The sequence below is a fragment of the Lampris incognitus genome, chromosome 15 (genome assembly GCF_029633865.1).
Source record: "Lampris incognitus isolate fLamInc1 chromosome 15, fLamInc1.hap2, whole genome shotgun sequence".
Taxonomy (NCBI): Eukaryota; Metazoa; Chordata; class Actinopteri; order Lampriformes; family Lampridae; genus Lampris; species Lampris incognitus.
In genome coordinates, this window is record NC_079225.1 from 47848119 (window position 1) to 47868118 (window position 20000).

General features: G+C 47.2%; 1 protein-coding gene across 1 annotated transcript in view; it reads left to right on the forward strand.

The window, feature by feature from the left end:
- The window catches only part of hivep2a (HIVEP zinc finger 2a), a 41141-nt gene that overhangs the window by 1005 nt on the left and 20136 nt on the right, over positions 1-20000 (forward strand). Inside the window, exons 1-7 of the mRNA XM_056294432.1 lie at positions 1-154; positions 1182-3109; positions 4062-4340; positions 7663-7828; positions 8645-8726; positions 9107-10871; positions 11255-11412. The exon at positions 1-154 is cut by the window's left edge and continues 1005 nt beyond it. Coding sequence (XP_056150407.1) covers positions 1-154; positions 1182-3109; positions 4062-4340; positions 7663-7828; positions 8645-8726; positions 9107-10871; positions 11255-11412 — 4532 coding nt within the window. The remainder of the gene's footprint in view (positions 155-1181; positions 3110-4061; positions 4341-7662; positions 7829-8644; positions 8727-9106; positions 10872-11254; positions 11413-20000) is intronic.

A 20000-nucleotide genomic window follows, 5' to 3' on the forward strand; every position in this document is an offset into this window, starting at 1 on the left:
GGCGACCAGGCATCCTCTGTGGGCGAGGCTGAGGTCCACTCCGATGGAGAGCAGAGTACTGACACGGACGAGGAAGGTGTAGAGGGCTCCACCATGCTGGCAGAAAAAGGAAGCCCCATTCCACAGATCTCCTTTGAAGCCGACAAAAGCACAGGTGGTTTTCCCTGATGAACTGCATTGTTAAAGGTCCCAGGAAATGAAAAATGCCTTTCCATTCTTATGGCTTTTATCTGATGCTGATTTCCATCTTGTGTGAAAATGTCTTATCAATTTACCATTTCATCATCGTGCCCAAAACTGGACCATCTGACTCACTCATGAAGTGTTTCAACATGTCGAACACATCGACTTTTTCATATGGAATTAGTAAAAATTCATCTCTCTAAAATTAAAATAATCATTGATTGGGGCGTCCGGGTAGCATAGCGGTCTATTCCGTTGCCTACCAACACGGGGATCGCTGGTTCGAATCCCTGTGTTACCTCCGGCTTGGTCGATCGAGTGTCCCTACAGACACAATCGGCTGTGTCTGCGGGTGGGAAGCCATATGTGGGTATGTGTCCTGGTCACTGCTCTAGCGCCTCCTCTGGTCGGTCGAGGCGCCTGTTGAGGGGGGGAGGGGGAACTGGGGGGAATAGCGTGATACTCCCACGCGCTACGTCCCCCTGGCGAAACTCCTCACAGTCAGGTGAAAAGAAGCAGCTGGGAGGAGGCATGTGGTAGTCTGCAGCCCTCCCCGGATCGGCAGAGGGGGTGGAGCAGTGATCGGGACGGCTCAGAAGAGTGGAGTATTTGGCCAAGTACAATTGGGGAGAAAACAAACAAAACCAAAAAATAATAATAATAACAATCATTGATTATTGAATTTGACTTGGTGCATGATGAGAAAGGTTTCTGGTGTTTTATACCATTTCATTGGTTTGCTCTGTTCTGTGCTAGATAATTGATCATCGAGGGTTATTATATCAGATATTGTTAATTCTATTCAAATATTAAGGTTTTAAATGGTCTTTAGAGCTAACTAATACTTGGTTTGGATGGGGTTTTTTTTATATTGTCTTATATAGTTTACTTTCTGCATAACTTAACTGGTCGCTTTTCTTCTATTCTCTATTCTAATGTACTCCATCTCCCCTCTACCCCACACCACTGTTTGTACATCACCCTATCCTGCTGTCTAGGTGGTGTGGAGCCAGCATATGCTGACTCAGCCGAGGAGCTGTCCATGGCATCCATGAAAGTGCCTATCCTTATAGTCCCCAAGCAAGGGGGGGTCCCCTCCACAGGGATGGATTGCCCCCCATTTCCAGACATGAAGGGATCGTATCACATGACAGGCTCCCAGGCTGGAGGAGGGGGTCATACAGCCGACGACTCGCCAACTATCAAGCAGCGTCTAGCGTTGAGGCTGACTGAGAAGAAAGGCCAGGATTTGGACTCATGTGTTTCTCAGTCCGTGAACCTCCTCAGTCCCAACAGCAAAGGCAGCACTGACTCAGGCTACTTCTCCCGCTCTGAGAGCGCCGAGCAGCAGATTAGCCCACCCAACACCAATGTCAAGTCGTATGAGGAGATCATGTTTGGTCGCACGTGGTACTACAAACCCAGCTCCAGATCCAGACAGTCTATCACCGTGGGCATGGCCGGTGCCGTGGGCCCCGCAGACCCCAGTGGGCTGGCCAGTCTTAAGCAGTCAGGTGCTGTCCTTGACATGGGAAAGATAGCTGAGGATCATATCTTCTTCAGAGGGGAGGAAGGTGTTCCAGGAGATCCTAAGCAGTATCCCACAGGTCCCTGCCAAAGCAGTACGGGGCTTCTAGAGCCTCCTTCTGACTCTGGGCCCCTGATTAGGAGTAACTCCATGCCAACTTCCTCCCCAACCAACTTCAGTGTCCCCCCAGGGATTCGTGTTAGCCACTCCATTGATGAGATGATGACAGCCGATGATGTGTTTTATCCAGTTTATCGCCGACTAAGGAGGCAGGCTGCCTTTGAGCACTCGGCCCATGAAGCCCACGTGGGAGAGGCTGAGGCCTATGGTCATGTGCCCAAGAATGTGACCTCATCTGTGGGACTGAAGATGGGCGAGCGCAGCCCAGGAATCCCAGAGCATGTGGCCTACACTCCCTATGGTACTAAAGTTGGCATGTCAGAGATCGCAACAAGGAAGCGGCGGAAGGAGAAGAGTGTTGGGGATGAGGAGGACAGCCCAGGGCAGTGTGACAGCAGTTGCAGCGGTTCGGTGGAGATGATGGGGGACTATGATTGTAAACAGGGGAGCCTGGATGGATCAAGGGGCACTCCAACGGGGAAGGGATCCTTGTACAGCACCCACAGCCAGTCTGACAGCTTTGACACCTGCACCAGCATGTGTTCTGAGGATATGGCGCTGCTCCCAGACTCAGAGTGCAGGAAGGCGGCAGGGAACGTCATATCAGTCATCCAGCACACAAACTCCCTCAGCCGACCCAACTCATTCGAGAAATCTGAGTCCTTCGAGTTGCCAGGCTACCAGGCGTCCGACAAAGTCATCTCTAGCCAGTACTCCGAACAGTCAGACTCAGAGATCTTTGAGGACGCATTGAGCCCTGAGTCTGCCATGCTGAGAACAGAGAGTATGGAGCAGCAGCCACAAAGCGACAGTGATCTCGCCTCCCTCTCCTCATCCTCGGCTGCTGCCTCCCCTGGCCAGCCTTACCACATCTCCCATAAACTGGTGCGACAGCCCAACATCCAGGTACCCGAGATCAGGGTGACGGAGGAGCCGGACAAGCCCGAGAAAGAGAAGGAGGCTCAGATAGCCAAGGAGCCAGAGAAGCACCAGCAGCAGCAGCAGCAGCAGCAGCAGCAGCAGCATGTGATAGAGGAATTCCAACTGCCTCAGAGGAGTGATACCCTCTCCCAGATGCCATCAGAGAAACTCCCACCCAAGAAGAAGCGGCTGCGGCTGGCCGACATGGAGCACTCTTCTGGGGAGTCGAGCTTTGAGTCGACGTGCACCAGCTTATCCCGGAGCCCCAGCCAAGAGAGTAACCTGTCCCATTCCTCCTCTCTCTCCATGTCATTTGACCGAGAAGAGGGGCTCAAATCCGTCTCCCCCACCAAGCAGGTAAGCAGGCGTAGTAAAAATGAAATTTCTGTACTGTTCAGCCTTGACACTTAATCTGGTACAAAGGCATATGGGCAGGCCATAATGAAGCTCACAGCACAAGTACAATCAGGAAGACCTTCTTTTCCTTGCTCAATTTCCCCCCTTTGCTAAATGGATGTCTCCTGTTCTCCATTAAGCAATCCCCCCACTCTCACATGCTCTTACAACGGGTTAAAGGTGTCTGTTTGTCTTTCTATTTGAAACTGCCAAACATATGATCCCTGCTTGCTGTCATTTTGTAGTTATTTACCTGTCCACCATACCACCTCACCAACAACACCACGACGCCAAGGTCTACATTTATAGGAATTTATTCCCTGTATCCTAAAGCTTGTGGTGATAACCATTTTGGTTCTCTACATAATTATTTCAAATCAGGTTGTTCATTATTGAACTTGTTGCAGTGGATGAATCATGCCCATAAGTGCCTATTTTGGTATCCAGTCTGGTTTTAGTATAGTATTGGTACCATGGTATAGTACTGATACCATTGGTACCATTGTGTCAATGGGGAATGGGGACATTTTTTGAAATATAGGAAGTTACATTGGAGGTTTAAGGGAAACAAAATGATGATTTTTTTTTAATCAATGTGATTATTTCTGTGCGCTGACTGCTTTCATTTTTTTCTTTTTGAGACCCATCATTTTTATGCCCTTGTATTTCCACCTATTTCAATGTTCAAGATCACTCCATGCACATGGCTCTCTCAAAAGAGAGTACATTTAAGCAAAAGCAGTACTCAAGTGATGGACAATCATTGTTCAATATGGTACTTCAAAATCTTTGATATTTTTTCATCATCTTCAACATGACTCTTTGGAATAAGCTTCATTTGTAAAACAGTCATATGCTCATTGTTAACAAGGTGATTAAATCAGTTTCTGTTTTCTTCGCTTTTCTGTACCAGGAGGAGTCACAGGCCACTGGTGGCGGGGGTGGCAGTGGGGGAAGCAAGCAGTCTGAATTCCTAACAGTCCCTGGTAGTGGTCATTCCAGCCACCACCAGCAGAGGGAGATGAGGAGGTCTTCATCGGAGCAGGCCCCATGCGTCCTGCCCACCGAGTTCCCCGAGATGCGTAGCAAGTCGTTTGATTGCGGTAGCCTGTCGCCCAGCTCCAGACAGGGGGAGCTCTACTGCAGCGCCTCAGCCATGAAGGAGCGCCGGCGGGGCTACCTTGTCAGACAGGTAGCCAAGCATTTTGCCGCTATTACCATTACCTTTCCAAGATGCATTTGCATTATAAGAAAGGTAGGAAAGATACCAACTCCTCCAGACGTGGCAGCAGCGTTACAAAATATAGTTTCTCTCAAAGGAAATGGACTCTGGTTGTACATATTGATTTAGGGACAATACGAACTACCGGTCTAGAGAAGCTCAGCTATGTGATGTTAACAGGTCTGATATGTATTTTGGGACCAGCTTGAAAAGTTATAAATAGGATTTTAGATTTCAGTTGATGTGAAAATTAAAAAAAAGAAAAAAAACAGCCCAAAGAAGACAAGATAGGGTTTCAAAGATTAAACCAGCTCTTACCGCAGGGTTTTGAACAAACTGCTGGTGTAAGACTTGATTTTCATTAAGGCAGTTCAGTAATGGTAATGATGTTATCATGATAATAATCTTTATTCAGATGCATTTTTTATACACAGTGCTTTACAGAAACATTTATAGTGAGATACGCATGGGGTGTCCGGGTGGCGTAGCGGTCTATTCCTTTGCCTACCAACACGGGGATCGCCGGTTCAAATCCCTGTGTTACGTCCGGCTTGGTCGGGCATCCCTACAGACACAATTGGTCGTGTCAGCGGGTGGGAAGCCAGATGTGGGTATGTGTCCTGGTCGCTGCACTAGCGCCTCCTCTAGTCAGTCGGGGCGCCTGTTCAGGGGGGAGGGGGAACTGGGGGGAATAGCGTGATCCTCCCACGTGCTACGTCCCCCTGGTGAAACTCCTCACTGTCAGGTGAAAAGAAGCAGCTGGTGACTCCACATGTATGGGAGGAGGCATGTGGTGGTCTGCAGCCCTCCCTGGGTCAGCACGGGGTGGAGCAGAGACCGGGACGGTTCAGAAGAGTGGGGTAATTGGCCAAGTGCTATTGGGGAGACAAAAGGGGGTGGGGGGGTGGGGGATAATCTAGGTAAGAATATCAAAGAGAGTTGAATCAGTTCATCTGGACACAACATTTATTGGGAGTTCATCATCATCATCTAAGTGACCTCTTCAGTCTCAGCTGACTGCAGGTACCCCACCCTTATAAACAATACAGTGACTGCAGGTACCCCACCCTTATAAACAATACAGTGACTGCAGGTGTCCCCACCCTTATAAACAATACAGTGACTGCAGGTACCCCACCCTTATAAACAATACAGTGACTGCAGGTACCCCACCCTTATAAACAATACAGTGACTGCAGGTGTCCCCACCCTTATAAACAATACAGTGACTGCAGGTACCCCACCCTTATAAACAATACAGTGACTGCAGGTGTCCCCACCCTTATAAACAACACAGTGACTGCAGGTACCCCACCCTTATAAACAATACAGTGACTGCAGGTGTCCCCACCCTTATAAACAATACAGTGACTGCAGGTACCCCACCCTTATAAACAATACAGTGACTGCAGGTGTCCCCACCCTTATAAACAATACAGTGACTGCAGGTGTCCCCACCCTTATCAACAATACAGTGACTGCAGGTGTCCCCACCCTTATCAACAATACAGTGACTGCAGGTGTCCCCTCCCTTATAAACAATACAGTGACTGCAGGTACCCCCACCCTTATAAACAATACAGTGACTGCAGGTACCCCACCCTTATCAACAATACAGTGACTGCAGGTACCCCACCCTTATAAACAATACAGTGACTGCAGGTACCCCTCCCTTATAAACAATACAGTGACTGCAGGTGTCCCCACCCTTATAAACAATACAGTGACTGCAGGTACCCCACCCTTATAAACAATACAGTGACTGCAGGTACCCCACCCTTATAAACAATACAGTGACTGCAGGTATCCCCACCCTTATCAACAATACAGTGACTGCAGGTGTCCCCACCCTTATCAACAATACAGTGACTGCAGGTGTCCCACCCTTATCAACAATACAGTGACTGCAGGTGTCCCACCCTTATCAACAATACAGTGACTGCAGGTACCCCACCCTTATCAACAATACAGTGACTGCAGGTACCCCACCCTTATCAACAATACAGTGACTGCAGGTGTCCCCACCCTTATCAACAATACAGTGACTGCAGGTACCCCACCCTTATAAACAATACAGTGACTGCAGGTGTCCCACCCTTATCAACAATACAGTGGCTGCAGGTACCCCACCCTTATAAGCAATACAGTGACTGCAGGTGTCCCCACCCTTATCAACAATACAGTGACTGCAGGTGTCCCCACCCTTATCAACAATACAGTGACTGCAGGTACCCCACCCTTATCAACAATACAGTGACTGCAGGTACCCCACCCTTATCAACAATACAGTGACTGCAGGTGTCCCCACCCTTATCAACAATACAGTGACTGCAGGTGTCCCCACCCTTATCAACAATACAGTGACTGCAGGTACCCCACCCTTATCAACAATACAGTGACTGCAGGTACCCCACCCTTATAAACAATACAGTGACTGCAGGTACCCCACCCTTATCAACAATACAGTGACTGCAGGTGTCCCACCCTTATCAACAATACAGTGGCATAACGACTGAAACCAATGATCAGTTTCATATGCAAATTACCATGACCATTAATTAGAGTTTCAATGGTCATGTGTACTGTTCACAGAGGATTGGGGAATAGTTGCAATCACAGCATTGTAAGATGGTGACAGATGTACTCGTAACCCCCCAACCCCCCCCCCCGGTTCAGGGATGGCCGTTCCCTCTTCACATAGTTGGCCTCTTTGACTCCCAGTTCGAGCCAGTGTTCCTCCCTATCAATGTGCACATCCTCATCCCTGAAAGAGTGGCCACTGGCCTGTAGATGGTGCAGACTGTGTAGATGGTGTGGACTGTGGAGTCCTGGTCTGATGTATTAGCTCTCCTGTGTTGTGCCATCCTCTTGGCCAGCGTCTGTTTGGTTTCCCCGATGTACAAGTCACGGCAATCCTCCCAGCACTTAACAGGAAAAGATGGACTGAAAAATAAATGTAAACCCATGACTGGATTTACACATGGGGAGAGAAGACCATTACAGAACAGTACAGACCAGTACAGTGATGTGTGAGGGGCTTACACCCAGTGATAAACCTCAAAGCACATGAAGCCATAGCACCAATATTTGTCTGAACCATACTCAGAATCACAGGCTGGTAAATACTCTTAATTTATCATAATAACTTCAAATGGTGGGTTAGCTTCATGTCACAAATAAAAGTCAACAAATGGTGTTTAGATATGTGGACACTCCCACACACAAACACACTCACTCTGCAGGCCTAGTTTTTACTATATATTCTAGTAACGGTTGATTGATTGATTGACAGGCTTCGCTGAGTGTCTACCCAGAGGCTGTCACCCAAGAACCAGGGGGCACTGAGATGTCAATCAAACAGGAGAGTTTAGAACACGGGGTGTGGCCCGGCCCAACAGGACCAACCCATGGTGTAGCCGACGTGGCCAGAACCAAGAGAATCGGCAACAGCAGTGGTGGTGAGACATATTTGTTTTCTGAGAAATAAGAACAAACGGGAACAACAAGCCAAACAGCAAATGCCAAACTCAAAAATCGGAAACGGAAACGCTGAAGTAACATTTTACTTTATCCCTTTGATTTGACATTTGTTGGATTCCCTGTGGTACCTGAATTTCTCTTCTTCGGGCCTTAGAAATAGATCATGTTCGAGTGATACTTTTTTCGCTTATGCAAACACGGTATTAATTTGTATTTGCAATATCCTTTCGTAGTGTAATTCAGAAGTAAATATGGAAGAATGACGTATGACACAGTATAGCTGAAAGACGACCCGCCTGGCTACATCCAGGGGACTTGTCTCGTAGAGCCCAAGCTGCCTACACTACCATGCCAGTGGCAGCAACAGGGACGTGCTCTCGGGGGTGTAGCCCTTCACCATGGCAGTCTTAGCATCTATCGATACACAGAGCACCGACATTTGTTCACGCTATCCAATATCCAAGAAATACAGTCTGCAAGTTCTGTCCGAGTGTAGAATTTCCTTTTCCCCTACATGGACATCTGTCGTTCAGATTCAGCCTTTTTAATGAGATGCATCATGATCCAAACACAGCATCCAATACTGCATGGGTAGTGAATTAGCATATGATCCCTGTGGCAGTAACAAACTAGGAGATGTGTACTATATGGTAAAGCTGGACTATGGATGAAAAACCATATAAGGTTAACCATCAAGACTTTATTGATCCATAATAGGAAAAAATGCCCGCTGTAAATAAAAAGAAACAATATTTTCTAAGTAAATATGTCATGTTGTATTGTCTCCTATCCAGCTCTGGGCTCCCACCCCCACCAGCACCTCCTCCAGCACAGCATCAGTGAGGACAGCCTGCAGGAGGAGCGGCCATGTCAGAGGTGAGACTGTATTCCTGGTCACTGAGTCTACAGGGTTTCCTGATGATGTTAAACACCTACTTTTTATCTGTGACAAGACCAGAGAAAGAAGAAAGCGAGCACAAAAGAATGATGACTTGTGCTTTTAATCTGCTCATAATAAAGCAAATGATTATATATTTGCATATATTAAAGGGAAATGATCAGTGCTACTACAATATGTACTTGTATTACTGTTACTGAGGGAGATAATAATGATAATCACACTATTATTACTGCCAAGACTACAACTGTTTTTGCTACTAATGCAACCGGCGCAATGGCTGCTACATCTACAAAAACAAGCACCAAATAAACAAATGATAATTACAGTAAACCTTAAAACCTTTTCTGCCATATAGGTCCCAACAACATCGGCTGCAGGCCCAGAGCTCATCCTCTGAGGGAGAACATCCAGGTCAGGATGTCATGAATAAGGATGTGATTCAGCATTTCCAGAGTGGTCTGCCCCTGCTCTCCTTCCAGCAACCCGGCCTGTTCTGGAGCCAGGAGTCTGGTCAGCGACCTAGACAGCATCTGGCTTTCCAGACCCAACAGCTCCCGAAGCTCCAGATCCGAGCACCAGGCAGTCTGCCTACTCAGCCACCCCTCAGACCACCACACGCCCTGCACCAGATCCATGACCAGATAATGAATGAAAGCATGTCAGAAGGCTCCGGCACTCAGATTTACTCCACTTTCCCATCTCAAGCGTCTCCACATTCCCAACAACAATTTAGTTCTCTCTCCACTAAGCTTTCCATCTCTACCACCACCACCACCTCCACACTTCTCCAACAAATCCAGCCCATCTTTGCCACTCAGAACCTTGGTTCCCAGGCTTCTCTGCCTGGCATGCTGGTTCCTGTGCGGATCCAGACCCACGTGCCATCATTTGGGAGTGCTATGTACACCAGTGTTAGCCAGCTATTAGCTAGCCCTGGTGGTAGAGGGCAGGGAGCTGGCTCAGGAAGGCCAGGGAACAGTAGCAGCACATCCCCTCCTGTGGGTGTCAGTAGCACCAGCATGCCTTCCAGAGGGGTCGGAGGGGGTGTAGTTGGGTTGGGATTCAACCTGTCACAGATCCAGGGGCAGCCTGATGGAGCAGTGCTACGCTACCCACTCTGGAAGGCTCCGGAATCATTGCCAGGGCAACGGATGAACACAGGAATCCCATTGTCGCTGACCTCAGGGACCATTTCCACCACAGATGCCTCGGGGTCTGGAATTGGGGGCAGCAAGCGAATGCTCTCCCCCGCCAGCTCCCTGGAGCTTTTCATCGAAACTAAGCAGCAGAAACGCGTAAAGGAGGAGAGGATGTATGGTCAGATTGTCAAAGAGATGAGTGCCGTGGAGCTGAGCGGGGCCAGCAAAAGCAGCAGCAGGCTTGATAAGATGCAGGACAGGGGTCAGAGAACCTGTCTTAAGAGCAAAGACTCTGAGGACCAAACTGAGAGGATGACCTCCTCTCCGCCAGCAAGCGACTTCCCTGCAGCCACCAAAATCACTGTCCCAGTTCGTTCCTCAGCTCCCCATCTCCCAGATGTTCCTCCAGCTGAGAGCTTCACTCCACCTCTCCAGATTGTCACAGACCCCTCCCAGGTCGCTGATGGCCAGGAGTCACCAGAGGAGCTCGATATGGACGATTCACCCAAGCCAGGGTCTAGCCCCCAGTCCATGGTCTCCTCCAGCGACACAGCAGAAAACAATGATGCAATTCAACCCTCAGCAAATAACATCCCAGTCAGCATGTTAGTTCAGCTTGCTGCCAACCAGGGTGTCGGGTTATCTGGAGCAATGGGCAGGACTCTCCTATTGACGGATGTGGCTGATCTCCAGCAGCTTTTCCAGTTCCCAAGCTTGCGCACCACCACCGGCATCAGCTGGTGTTTCCTGAACTACACCAAGCCCAACAGCACCCAGGCTGCAGCACGAGCCTCCGTTTATGCCTCGTGGTGTGTGAGCTCGTACAACCCCAACCCTCTGAGCCTGAGTACAAAGGCTTCACTGGCCCTGTTGAGGTCCAAACAGAGGAGGAACACAGAGATGTATACCACGGCAGCCATGTCACCACCCAGCTCTGGGAAACTGGTTTCATCTGTGGCATGGAAGCTGAGGTTTGATCAGGTAGGTCTGAGAAATAGATGAAGATGTGAACAGAAGTGGAGGTGAACCACCATGAGCTTTGATAGGAGTGAGAGTAAATGAATATAAGTAGTCCTAGTTATAAGTTGATGTGAACAAGAAAATGTGAATCAATGTAAATGTGAAGACGTGATTGTGATTTGATGTTAACGCTCATCTTGTACAGTTGCTCCAGAGTTCACTTAGAAAAAAATGTTCAGATTTAAATCTAAGATTCTGTAAGATTTTTTCTTAAAATAATTTTAGTAATATACACATCTTTGTTCATTTTAATTCTTTTTTCTACTCATCTCATCCTCCTTTTCCCTCTCTGTTGTCCTTTTCTTCCTCTCTTCTTTTTTACTGCTCTTCTCTTCTCTCTCCAGCTGAAGCCAGAGCTGATGCCAGTAGATATCACTAAGCTAGGAAGGAAGATGAAGGGAGTGGTCTCACGGGATCGCTCCAAGGAGGAACAGGGCGAGAAGGAGGCCACAACCAAACAGCCTGCCTCCGAACCGACCCGCATCAAAATCTTTGAGGGCGGGTACGTGAAATAAAAACATCTGTTAGCCCTGGTTCTAGTTTTGCCATACAAAACAATATAGAGTATTAATTGCCTTCAAAAACTTTTGCCACCTCTCATCACACCAAAAACTAGACCCCCCTATGAGCAAGACCGATCATAGGGTCAATCTGATGAATTCCTATCAGAGTTTAGATTTTACCTCCCTCTCATTTAGAGTGACTACAAAAGATCAGGAATGGACAGTCCAATCATAGCTTTGTAAAATGATAAAAATAAGCTATGTAGATAAGATGTGATGCAGAAGAGCGTTATTGGGTAAAAAAAAAAAGAAGGTGGGTAGGAAGTGATTGTGTAGCACTTGTAGATGTTGATTGAATGGTTTTGGGCATTTAAGAGGTTTTTTTAAAGATCCAGTCCAATGATTTTAATTCATGTGTAATATTGATAGGACAGTCGTTTTTTCCACCTCAGAAGTATCGTGGGATTTGGGCGTCCGGGTATATTGTGGGCTATTCCGTCCCCTACCAACACAGGGATCGCCGGTTCGAATCTCCATGTTACCTCCAGCTTGGTCGGGCGTCCTTACAGACACAATTGGCCGTGTCTGCGGGTGGGAAGCCGGGTGTGGGTATGTGTCCTGGTTGCTGCACTAGCGCCTCCTCTGGTCGTTCGGGGGGGAATAGCGTGATCCTCCCACGCGCTACGTCCCCCTGGTGAAACTCCTCACTGTCAGGTGAAAAGAAGTGGCTGATGACTCCACATGTATCGGAGGAGACATGTAGTAGTCTGCAGCCCTCCCCGGATTGGCAGAGGGGGTGGAGCAGAGACCTGGATGGCTCGGAAGAGCGGGGTAATCAGCCAAGTACAAGTGGGGAGAAAAAGGAGGATCATGTGCTTTGTTCTGTGTTAGCACCCCCTCTCTGAACGCAGACAATTCTCAGCAGGTTGACGTCACGAGACTCTTGTTAATTGATAGCTAGCTAGCTCGCTAACTAGCATGATGTTACATGGCAACTCTTCAAAAACAAACCAATTGACAGACTGATGATGACAATTCATTGGCTGTCCAATCAAATCAGAAAATTAGATGATGTCATTTATTACTAGAAACAAACAGTTTAATGATGTCGACAACCAGGAGGAGAGTTTCTCAAGGGGTTTCAGTCACGGTTTCACGACAACAGCAGTTCTGGTATGTTGGCTCACTTTACAGTAATAAACCTGCTAACAAATGTGAGATTGGAAAACATGATTTCCATTGGACCAGAAAGGTAATTTATACAGTTAGACATGGTATGTTTATATTCAGAAGTTAGTGTTATTCATTCACTTTGCTCATTTAGATGCTCAGATATTTGGACTGGCGTCCGTCCAGTCGCAGGCCCGCTTCTCGGCCTCTCGGCTTCCACAAGTGTTCACTGATTCTTCTAAACTCACCATCACAATCTAGTCTTCTGTCACTGATTAAAATGAGACAAGCTGACACCTCACAATCTGTGAAACCTTTTTTGTATGGGAAATTCGTTTTGGTCATGTTTCTATGGACTAGCGCTACGGAGAACTCGCTGTTGATTTAACCTCTCCATCAACCGAGGAAGTAATGAAGGAAACAGTTTTTATCTTGATCAACACATTTTACCATTTTCAAACAGTTGTACATTTGCTGTTCGAGATGACAGATAACGTTTTCTGTGCAGTGATGAATTTCAGGACATAATCATGCAACTTGTCCAAGATTTACTCTTTCATTTTATTTGAAAGGTATATTTCAAGTAGTATTGTGTTTTTATGACACACTGGGGGAAGTCCATCAGAAGCAAGGGCTGTCCTTACAACCAGTGTGCTGAGGAGGAAATCCTCCGTATCTTTATTTTTCTTCTTCTGTAACATTTTGCAGCAGGCTTCGCTATGTGGATGGTAGGAAGCAGCAGGGTGTAATTTGGACGTTAGGAAGCAGCAGGCTTCACTGTGTGGACGGTAGGAAGCAGCAGGCTTCACTGTGTGGACGGTAGGAAGCAGCAGGCTTCACTGTGTGGATGGTAGGAAGCAGCAGGGTGTCATTTGGACGTTAGGAAGCAGCAGGCTTCACTGTGTGGACGGTACGCTGTTCCCCCTCCCCGACCAGGCGCCCCAACCGACCAGAGGAGGCGCTAGTGCAGTGATTAGGACACATACCCACATCTGGCTTCCCACCCGCAGACACGGCCAATTGTGTCTGTAGGGATGCCCAACCAAGCTGGAAGTAAGACAGGGATTCGAACCAGCGATCCCCATGTTGGTAGGCAACAGAATAGACCGCTGTGCTACCCGGACGCTTTCGTGTATTCTTTACAGCTCTACATTCTCTAGGTTTCTTGTCTTGGAGCTGTTTTCTGCATAACAGTCTGGTTAAGTTGGCACACCTGAAGCGTCTCTGTCCAGCCAGACTGAAGTAACGTCTGATGTTAGAAGACATCATGTGATCCCTGGCACATGTGAAAGCCATAATGTCTTTCATGACATCAGTGTTGATCAGAACGCACGAGTAAAGAAACGTGTCGTCCAACACTGGAAGTTGCGAAAATGCTCATTTTATTTTTCACGTTAAACTGGAAACACTGTAAACCTTCATGAGGGCAGATGAAACACTGTAAACCTTCATGAGAGCAGATGAAACACTGTAAACCTTCATGAGAGCAGATGAAACACTGTAAACCCTCATGAGAGCAGATGAAACACTGTAAACCTTCATGAGAGTAGATGAAACACTGTAAACCTTCATGAGAGTAGATGAAACACTGTAAACCCTCATGAGAGCAGATGAAACACTGTAAACCTTCATGAGAGCAGATGAAACACTGTAAACCTTCATGAGAGCAGATGAAACACTGTAAACCTTCATGAGAGCAGATGAAACACTGTAAACCTTCATGAGAGCAGATGAAACACTGTAAACCTTCATGAGAGCAGATGAAACACTGTAAACCTTCATGAGAGCAGATGAAACACTGTAAACCTTCATGAGAGCAGATGAAACACTGTAAACCTTCATGAGAGCAGATGAAACACTGTAAACCTTCATGAGAGCAGATGAAACACTGTAAACCCTCATGAGAGCAGATGAAACACTGTAAACCCTCATGAGAGCAGATGAAACATCGTAAACCTTCATGAGAGCAGATGAAACACTGTAAACCTTCATGAGGGCAGATGAAACAGTGTAAACCCTCATGAGAGCAGATGAAACACTGTAAACCTTCATGAGAGCAGATGAAACACTGTAAACCTTCATGAGAGCAGATGAAACACTGTAAACCCTCATGAGAGCAGATGAAACACTGTAAACCTTCATGAGAGCAGATGAAACATCGTAAACCTTCATGAGAGCAGATGAAACACTGTAAACCTTCATGAGAGCAGATGAAACAGTGTAAACCCTCATGAGAGCAGATGAAACACTGTAAACCTTCATGAGAGCAGATGAAACACTGTAAACCTTCATGAGAGCAGATGAAACACTGTAAACCTTCATGAGAGCAGATGAAACACTGTAAACCTTCATGAGAGCAGATGAAACACTGTAAACCTTCATGAGAGCAGATGAAACACTGTAAACCTTCATGAGAGCAGATGAAACACTGTAAACCTTCATGAGAGCAGAGTAAACACTGTAAACCTTCATCAGGGCAGATGAAACAGTGTAAACCCTCATGAGAGCAGAGTAAACACTGTAAACCTTCATGAGAGCAGATGAAACAGTGTAAACCCTCATGAGAGCAGATGAAACACCGTAAACCCTCATGAGAGCAGATGAAACACTGTAAACCTTCATGAGAGCAGATGAAACACTGTAAACCTTCATGAGAGCAGATGAAACACTAAACCTTCATGAGAGCAGAGTAAACACTGTAAACCCTCATGAGAGCAGATGAAACACTGTAAACCCTCATGAGAGCAGATGAAACAGTGTAAACCTTCATGAGAGCAGATGAAACACTGTAAACCCTTCATGAGAGCAGATGAAACACCGTAAACCCTCATGAGAGCAGATGAAACACCGTAAACCTTCATGAGGGCAGATGAAACACCGTAAACCTTCATGAGGGCAGATGGAACACCGTAAACCTTCATGAGAGCAGATGAAACACTGTAAACCTTCATGAGAGCAGAGTAAACACTGTAAACCCTCATGAGAGCAGATGAAACACTGTAAACCCTCATGAGAGCAGATGAAACACTGTAAACCTTCATGAGAGTAGATGAAACACTGTAAACCTTCATGAGAGTAGATGAAACACTGTAAACCCTCATGAGAGCAGATGAAACACTGTAAACCTTCATGAGAGCAGATGAAACACTGTAAACCTTCATGAGAGCAGATGAAACACTGTAAACCTTCATGAGAGCAGATGAAACACTGTAAACCTTCATGAGAGTAGATGAAACACTGTAAACCTTCATGAGAGCAGATGAAACACTGTAAACCTTCATGAGAGCAGATGAAACACTGTAAACCTTCATGAGAGCAGATGAAACACTGTAAACCTTCATGAGAGCAGATGAAACACTGTAAACCTTCATGAGAGCAGATGAAACACTGTAAACCCTCATGAGAGCAGATGAAACACTGTAAACCCTCATGAGAGCAGATGAAACATCGTAAACCTTCATGAGAGCAGATGAAACACTGTAAACCTTCATGAGGGCAGATGAAACAGTGTAAACCCTCATGAGAGCAGATGAAACACTGTAAACCTTCATGAGAGCAGATGAAACACTGTAAACCTTCATGAGAGCAGATGAAACACTGTAAACCCTCATGAGAGCAGATGAAACACTGTAAACCTTCATGAGAGCAGATGAAACATCGTAAACCTTCATGAGAGCAGATGAAACACTGTAAACCTTCATGAGAGCAGATGAAACAGTGTAAACCCTCATGAGAGCAGATGAAACACTGTAAACCTTCATGAGAGCAGATGAAACACTGTAAACCTTCATGAGAGCAGATGAAACACTGTAAACCTTCATGAGAGCAGATGAAACACTGTAAACCTTCATGAGAGCAGATGAAACACTGTAAACCTTCATGAGAGCAGATGAAACACTGTAAACCTTCATGAGAGCAGATGAAACACTGTAAACCTTCATGAGAGCAGAGTAAACACTGTAAACCTTCATCAGGGCAGATGAAACAGTGTAAACCCTCATGAGAGCAGAGTAAACACTGTAAACCTTCATGAGAGCAGATGAAACAGTGTAAACCCTCATGAGAGCAGATGAAACACCGTAAACCCTCATGAGAGCAGATGAAACACTGTAAACCTTCATGAGAGCAGATGAAACACTGTAAACCTTCATGAGAGCAGATGAAACACTGTAAACCTTCATGAGAGCAGATGAAACACTAAACCTTCATGAGAGCAGAGTAAACACTGTAAACCCTCATGAGAGCAGATGAAACACTGTAAACCCTCATGAGAGCAGATGAAACAGTGTAAACCTTCATGAGAGCAGATGAAACACTGTAAACCCTTCATGAGAGCAGATGAAACACCGTAAACCCTCATGAGAGCAGATGAAACACCGTAAACCTTCAGGAGGGCAGATGAAACACCGTAAACCTTCATGAGGGCAGATGGAACACCGTAAACCTTCATGAGAGCAGATGAAACACTGTAAACCTTCATGAGAGCAGAGTAAACACTGTAAACCCTCATGAGAGCAGATGAAACACTGTAAACCCTCATGAGAGCAGATGAAACACTGTAAACCTTCATGAGAGCAGATGAAACACTGTAAACCCTCATGAGAGCAGATGAAACACTGTAAACCCTCATGAGAGCAGATGAAACACTGTAAACCTTCATGAGAGCAGATGAAACACTGTAAACCTTCATGAGAGCAGATGAAACACTGTAAACCCTCATGAGAGCAGATGAAACACTGTAAACCCTCATGAGAGCAGATGAAACACTGTAAACCTTCATGAGAGCAGATGAAACACTGTAAACCTTCATGAGAGCAGATGAAACACTGTAAACCTTCATGAGAGCAGATGAAACACTGTAAACCCTCATGAGAGCAGATGAAACACTGTAAACCCTCATGAGAGCAGATGAAACACTGTAAACCTTCATGAGAGCAGATGAAACACTGTAAACCTTCATGAGAGCAGAGGAAACACTGTAAACCCTCATGAGAGCAGATGAAACACTGTAAACCCTCATGAGAGCAGATGAAACACTGTAAACCTTCATGAGAGCAGATGAAACACTGTAAACCCTCATGAGAGCAGATGAAACACTGTAAACCTTCATGAGAGCAGATGAAACACTGTAAACCCTCATGAGAGCAGATGAAACACTAAACCTTCATGAGAGCAGATGAAACACTAAACCTTCATGAGAGCAGATGAAACACTGTAAACCTTCATGAGAGCAGATGAAACACTGTAAACCTTCATGAGAGCAGATGAAACACTGTAAACCTTCATGAGAGCAGATGAAACACTGTAAACCCTCATGAGAGCAGATGAAACACTGTAAACCCTCATGAGAGCAGATGAACTGTGGAGTGCAGGCACAACATGATATTCTTCAGTGGTTAAAAGGCTTTTCCAGCTTTCTGTTTTATGGCCCAACAGGAAAGTTAATTGTCATTGTGTCTCACACACACACACACACACACACACACACACACACACACACACACACACACACACACACACACACATTTTAACTGAGCAGACAGTGAAGTCATTCCTTTTCATCCCAAGAAGAAAATTTAGAGTTAGAAAGAAAGTGGATAAAAGTGTAGAGGTCACACACACACACACAGAGACACACACATTCATATGTTCAAACACAAGATGCAAACAGATCCACACATAGACACACACAGCATGAACACAGACGTACACATACAAGCCAACTAACACACACACACACACACACACACACATAAAGAGGCAGGTACAGACACACACACATGTACATACACACAGTGGGACAACCACAGAGGACTCGACCCACTAGTCCCTGGCTAGTGGGTCGCAGCCTGTAGCCCGCGGTGCCGGAGACCCGGGTTCCCGTTACGGCTGCAGCAGTTTATTGCACCCTGTAGAGCCAGGGGTTGTAACAACATACACTGACACATGCGCACACAGATACACACGCGTGCACAATAACGCACACAGACACACACACACAGACACCTCCTCCTCCTCCTCCTCCTGAAGCAGCAGCAGCAGCGGGGGGGGGGGGGGGGGGGAACAGACGGGGCTGTGTCTCGTACAGTGTGTGACAGAAAGCCACGGAGTGCACATTTGGCAGGCAACACGAATGCATTACCAATTTTATTTTCCTCTGCCGTCTGAAATCTTTGCCGTTTTTGAAATGGAATCCGCGTTATGATCTTACCGTGTGCTGTCAGGAGGGAAAAAATCCCCAAAATCACAATCGTTATCATAATTCATTTTCATAAGCGGCCACAGCTGTGTAAACGTCTCGTCGCAGATTGAGAGTCAGAAGAATTTCCCTCCGTCCGCCCTGCGGTCAGCACGGGAGGAGGTGAAGTTCTCCTCCGACGGTTCGATGTGTCCTCGTATCCAGACTCCTCCACAGACCCTCAGAGTCTGCAGTCCACCCTCCTCGTATCCAGACTCCTCCACAGACCCTCAGAGTCCACAGTCCACCCGCCTCATATCCAGACTCCTCCACAGACCCTCAGAGTCCGCAGTCCACCCGCCTCGTATCCAGACTCCTCCACAGACCCTCAGACTCTGCAGTCCACCCGCCTCATATCCAGACTCCTCCACACACCCTCAGAGTCCACAGTCCACCCGCCTCATATCCAGACTCCTCCACACACCCTCAGAGTCCACAGTCCACCCGCCTCGTATCCAGACTCCTCCACAGACCCTCAGAGTCCACAGTCCACCCGCCTCGTATCCAGACTCCTCCACACACCCTAAGAGTCCACAGTCCACCCGCCTCGTATCCAGACTCCTCCACAGACCCTCAGACTCTGCAGTCCACCCGCCTCATATCCAGACTCCTCCACACACCCTCAGAGTCCACAGTCCACCCGCCTCGTATCCAGACTCCTCCACAGACCCTCAGAGTCCACAGTCCACCCGCCTCGTATCCAGACTCCTCCACACACCCTAAGAGTCCACAGTCCACCCGCCTCGTATCCAGACTCCTCCACAGACCCTCAGACTCTGCAGTCCACCCGCCTCGTATCCAGACTCCTCCACAGACCCTCAGAGTCCACAGTCCACCCGCCTCGTATCCAGACTCCTCCACAGACCCTCAGAGTCCACAGTCCACCCGCCTCGTATCCAGACTCCTCCACACACCCTAAGAGTCCACAGTCCACCCGCCTCGTATCCAGACTCCTCCACAGACCCTCAGACTCTGCAGTCCACCCGCCTCGTATCCAGACTCCTCCACAGACCCTCAGACTCTGCAGTCCACCCGCCTCATATCCAGACTCCTCCACACACCCTCAGACTCTGCAGTCCACCCTCCTCGTATCCAGACTCCTCCACAGACCCTCAGACTCTGCAGTCCACCCGCCTCGTATCCAGACTCCTCCACAGACCCTCAGAGTCCACAGTCCAC